The sequence below is a fragment of the Oncorhynchus clarkii genome, chromosome 14 (genome assembly GCF_045791955.1).
Source record: "Oncorhynchus clarkii lewisi isolate Uvic-CL-2024 chromosome 14, UVic_Ocla_1.0, whole genome shotgun sequence".
In the NCBI taxonomy this organism is placed as follows: Eukaryota; Metazoa; Chordata; class Actinopteri; order Salmoniformes; family Salmonidae; genus Oncorhynchus; species Oncorhynchus clarkii.
The window spans coordinates 29,082,713-29,088,712 of NC_092160.1; the positions used below are offsets into that span (position 1 = coordinate 29,082,713).

General features: G+C 44.4%; 1 protein-coding gene across 1 annotated transcript in view; it reads right to left on the bottom strand.

Annotated features, from left to right (window-relative positions):
* The window catches only part of LOC139366485 (ankyrin repeat and KH domain-containing protein 1-like), a 77,060-nt gene extending 73,580 nt beyond the window's left edge, over nucleotides 1-3,480 (bottom strand). The window contains exon 1 of the mRNA XM_071104000.1: nucleotides 3,050-3,480. Within this exon, the coding sequence (XP_070960101.1) occupies nucleotides 3,050-3,325 (276 nt within the window). The 5' untranslated portion in view covers nucleotides 3,326-3,480. The remainder of the gene's footprint in view (nucleotides 1-3,049) is intronic.
* Nucleotides 3,481-6,000: the final 2,520 nt, after the last annotated feature.

Consider the following 6,000-nt stretch of genomic DNA (forward strand, 5'->3'; position numbering starts at 1 on the left):
GTTTACTAACATTGCTTGGCAAAGATTTCTGAGGAAAGTGATGCAAGTGCTTATGAGGAAGTGCAGATAAAATGAAGGAATACATAGTGAATTCAACACTAGCAATATTCAAAGAGCGTGAATTATGTGGTAAAACTTCAGACAATAGGTAATAAAATGTTTAAAATTCACTAAAACATTTAAATAATTGTGAAAAAAAATTCACATTCCTAGTAGTACAGGATACTAAGATATTTAATGAAAATAATGTGCCACCTGTAACTGTCAAACAGCATTCAAAAAAAAAAGAAAAGAGTTGACTGAACTAACTCAGCTACTGGGAGTCCACAGACTCGGTAACAGTCTGTGTGAAGGAATGTAGCGATACACTTGGAATGCAGAACCAAATGACCTTTGGGGGATGTAGTTCCAAGAGGACCAACAAACAACATTGGTCATCAGTCCTGCCCATCAATGAACTACAGTTCCCACCACTGTGTGGCATCTGGAGAGCTGGAAAGGCCTGGAAAGGCATCTGCTTAATCCTGGAGCTCAGAGTTCAGCTGTAGCCCACAGGAGTGAGCTCTCCACTAGGCTAACGTTTCACAACAAGACCTCCCTTTCAGCCAGATCCTCATGGAGGGGTGCCAGGTAGTCTAGTGGTTAAGAGTATTGTAAACGAAAGGGCGCTCATTCGAATCCCCGAGCCAACTAGGTGAAAACTCTGTCAATGTGCCCTTGTGCAAGGCACTTAACCCTAATTGCTTCTGTAAGTCACTCTGGATAAGAGCGTCTTGCTAAATTACAAATGTAAATGTAAAATAAAATAAAGTAAAATTCCTTTAAGGCCACAAAACATGAACGGTATCAGACATACACCGTACATTCAGCCTCAACATATTCTTTACAGACACGAGAGCCATAGCTGCCCGCTGTCGTCTCCTATCCCTGGAACCATGCTCCAAATTAAACGGAACTTAACATCCATTCCAGATGTAATGCTCACGGTTTACTGATGGTATGGTCAGGTAGTGTCTGCAACATGTTAACATGCTACACAGCTTCCATCAACACCATGACATGTGAAAGTGCTCTCTGTATAGGTGCACATGTTACGACAGACAGACTTGTAAGATGACAGAAGAAAATGTCAACGCCTCATTAACAAATAAAATCCTTAGTTGAAATATATGGGAAACTTATTAGTGGATTGGTTTTCCAGTATTATCTGGGTTTGGGCCCCCTAGCCCTGAGCCACTATCAGGTTATTGTCTGGGCTGACAGTTCCAACATGTATCACACATGACCCTTGCCTGGAAACCCGATTGCATTGAATTCTATGTCAAGCAGAAATGAGCGGTTGAGCCAGGAACATTTTCTCTCACCACCTCTACAAGCCAGAATATTGAATAAAATGTTATTTAACAGTTGTCTGTGTGGTTGGTCCTTTCGCAGGTAGGAATGAGATGCATTGTATCCACAGAAAAGTATGATAACATCAACTTTTCAAAGAGCTGGTAGTGCATTCAGATGAATCACCTGAAGCATGGGCGCAATATGAAAAAGCACGCATTCTTGCAGAGCTCGTGCAGGATTGACATGGTTCTGCCCATGCTTCATGTGATAGATATCTCAACTCACTACCAGAGCCTTGATAAGGTGATTTAATTATACTTTCCTGTGGATAGATTGTCTCACATTCCTACTGTCAAAAGGAACAGCAGTAACAACCAGTAGTGTTTAAAATGTATTTTTATTCAACATGCTGGGTTGTAGAGGTCGTGAGAGAACGCTTTCTTCAAAATCAAAACACTCATTTTTGCCCGACGTAGAATTCATTGCAAAGTCGGGTTTCCAGGAAAACATGATCCTAGACAGTTCCTAGAATGGGATTCTATACTGTCACATCACACCATGCAAGCCTAATTACATCTCAACAGTTAGAATGACAAGGCAGGCATGGTGCCTTTGTAGCCCATGTAGGAAGTGGACCGAATAGCCAGACAGGTAGCAGCAATGTGTCAGTCGCACAACCAACTTGATAGTGTCATGGTTGGCCACCACAAATCCACAGACAGGTTAGAGTAGGGTAGGTTAGAGTCAGGTAGGTTAGTGTAGGGTAAGTTAGAGTAGGGTAAGTTAGAGTAGGGTAGGGCAGGGCATGGTAGGTTTGAGTAGGGCAGGTTAGAGTTGGGTTAGTTGGTGGTGAGGGCAAACGGTGTAAGGGAACCAGTCCACATAAGAATGATTTTAGAGTTAAACCCGTTAATTTGTCGTCATCATTAAAAGATGACAGAACAGGAGATCGTGGTTTGTGTGACTATGTTGTAGCTCGCGATATCAGCTCAACAGACGTGTTTCAACCTCAAATATGGTGTCCTGTGATTCTGCCAACACATGGAAAGTTGGCCACAACTCTGAAAAGGGACTGCTATGAATTGTAACAACGCAGGACAGTGATATAGAGTTGGCACTGCCTCGCGAGGCTGAGACAAATATCATCTGATATTTCTGTGTTATTTATGACAGCCCGATGACAACTAGTTAGGACAGTTAACGCTAGCTAACAGTCGGATTTAAAATGTATATACTTCAGAAAGGTGACGTAATTGCACCATTACCATAAAATGGTAGCTAGTTTTAATATTGGCAAGATTGACAGCCCTTGCTTGTTCTGGCCGTGTGTGAATACGTGCTCTCCCACCAATGTGTACAGTGTGCGAAGTCGAGAATGTGTGTCTGTGCTGTGAGACGATTGCTAACTTACTAGCTAGCTAGCTAATGCTGTCGATGGCATGATCGCTTCCACCCGAACTAGGCCGTGGTCACAGCCTACGCCGCATAAATAAAACATTCTATCGATTATCGTGCAATTATGTCGGTGTCTTGCACTATTCTCCTTGTCTGACAACCCATGAGAAATTGAGTTTGCTGGAGACATGTTTCGCGCAAATTCGTAGTTGTTTTATAGGTTATTTCGTCAGCCTAGGAGGGGGTGGCTGCGGACAGCTAGCTAGCTGTCTAGGAGATGAACGTTAACTGGCTAACTAGCATATCTAGCAAACGTTACCTCTGATACCTCGTCTTCGTCGCTGTTGGATCCGGGACCAGAGGAAAGGACTGCAGCAGCAGCCAGTTTGAAATCCAGTCTGTCTGTAGGAGGCCCACCGGGCTCGCCGAACAATCGTACTTTCTTTCCGCCCACACCAATCCCTATGCCCCGGAGTCCGACTCCTGGTGTTCCTCCGACCCCCATCCCTACCGCTGGGGTGCGAGGAGTCACCGAGTCAATCTCGTCCTCGAAGCCGTCCGTCAGCATTCTCGTCCCGGCTACTGCATCCTGCATACTTATATTGACAATACGTATATTAGCGTTCTTATTGTTAACCTTAACTTCCTTTCGGGGTATCTCTTGTGGAATAGTCGGTTGTTTTTACTTCAGGAAATCCTGAAACTCTCCCAAAGCGAGGGTTGAGGAGGATCTCTTTCCCCCAGCCATTAGCTAACTTTCTAGCTAACAACCTAACCCACTGCGCACCGTTTCTCAGAAACCCCGCCTCTAAACAAAATACTGAAATCGCTATTGGCTGATGTAAAACATTGACTGACAATGATTGGTTTATATTGGTGCTTGTCAAGTGAAAGCACGCGACGTCATGTTAGGTTTACCGATATCACGAGTCTCTCGGAAGGAACGTCAAGACGTGCTGTGGCCTCACTGGCCCTGGCATTTCACTGGTATTAAAAGTAAATTGGTATAAACTGGAATATTCCATAATTTACTTTCATGTCAACATGATATTTGGAACGCCATAAACAGGGACTTCAAACGGAAAGTAACTGAACTGAATGACTACCGAGCTGTAGCACTCACTCCCATCATCATGAAGTGCTCAGAGAGCCAAGTCAAAGACCACATCACCTCCTCCCTCCCCAAATTGCCTACCGGCCCCGATAGATCCACAGACGAAGCAATCGCAATTGCACTGCACACTGCCCTCACCTACCTGGACAAAAATAATGCATATGTGAGGAATGAATGTTGTTCATTGACTACAGTTCAGCCTTCAATACCATAGTGTCCTCTAAGCTCACCACAAAGCCAAGGGACTGAACTCCTCCCTATGCAACTGGGTCCTGGACTTCCTGATCAGCTGTCTCCATGGTGAAATTAGGCAACATTAGCTCCTCCACACTGATCCCCAACACAGGGCCCCACAAGGGTGCGTCCTCAGTCCCCTCCTGTATTCCCTGTATGCCCACGACTGCGTGGCCTTACGCAGTTACAACTTCGTCATCAAGATGGCTGACGACAGGACAGTAGTAGGCCTGATTACCAACAATGACAAGACAGCCTACAGAAAGGAGGTAGGCACTCTGACGGCATAGTGCCAGGTAAACAACCTGTTCCTCAACGTCAGAGAAACAAAGGAGCTGATTGTGGACTTCAGGAGGAACCAGGCTTGGCCAGCCCCCCTCTTCATCAACGGGGCCACCGTGAAGATGATCAAAAATATCAGGATCCTCTGGGTACATCTCCAAAGAGCTGAAATGGTCAAACCACATGGACCCTATAGTGAAGAAGGCACGACAGTGACTCTTCCACCTCAAGAGGCTGAAGAAATTTGCATTGTCCACGAGGGCCCTTGCAGTGTTTTACAGGAGTACCATCGAGAGTATACTGTCGGGCTTCATCATGGCCTGGTACGGCAACTCCACCTCCGCTGACCGCAAGGATCGACAGAGGGTGGTATGCTCAGCTGAAGGCACCATTGGATGCACACTGCCTGCCCTCCAGGCGCAGGACGACCAAGAAAATCATCAATTACCTCAGCCACCCAAGCCATGCCCTGTTCTCCCTGCTTCCATCACTAATACGCAGGCAGTATAGGAGCATCATGGCAAAAACTGTCAGACTGGCCAATAGCTTCTTACCCCCAGACCATCAGTCAGATCCAACAGCAGATCTCTTTGTTTCTTGGGACCTAGAACAAGCTTTTCTGTTTTGTTTGAGTTTAAAAGTAATGCATTTTCCACCATCCACTTCCTTATGTCCTTCCTTACAGGCTTCCAGGGTAGGCAATTTTGGGGCTTCACCATGTTTCATTGAAATGTACAGCTGTGTGTCGTCCGCATAGCAGTGAAAGTTGACATTGTTTTTCCGAATGACATCCCCAAGAGGTAGAATATATAGTGAAAACAATAGTGGTCCTAAAACGGAACCATGAGGAACGCTGAGACTTGCAATTGATTTGTCAGAGGACAAACCATTCACAGAGACAAACTGATATCTTTCTGACTGAGAAGAACTAAACCAGGCCATAACTTGATCGTGTAAACCAAATAGTGTTTCGAAGGTCTAAGAGCACGAGGACAGATGCAGAGCCTTGGTCTGACACCATTAAAAGGTCATTTACCACGTTCACAAGTGCAGTCTCAGTGCTATGATGGGGTCTAAAACCAGACTGAAGCATTTAGTATACATTATTTGTCTTCAGGAAGGCAGTGAGTTTCTGCGCAATAGATTTTTCCATTTGTTTGAGAGGAATGGGAGATTCAATATAGGCTGATATTTTTCTACATTTTCCGGGCCAAGGTTTAAGAGAGGCTTTATTACTGCCACTTGTAGAGGGTTTGGTCCACACCCGGTGGATAGGGATATGTTATACTTAGCTTCGGCTGGTGGAGGTCCTGTAGAACCATGTTCAGATAAAGCGTCCAGGGTGAAAAAGTTGAGCGAGGGGAAAAAACTAAGACGTTGGTAAATGTATTAAACGTTTTAAAAAACAAGTAACAGCACAACAGCACTGAAACAAGTCCGGAAGTTGTTGCAGTTGTAAATATTATTATATTGTTATTGTTATTATTATTATTGTTTCATTTACTTCACTTTTTGACCTGCACTGGAGCTTAAGAATTTCACTGTACCCTGCAATTACATCTGCGACCGTGTACATGTGACTAACAAAATAATCTAATCATCTCAAATCTAATAATCTAATAACACCAAGAGGAAAGTAG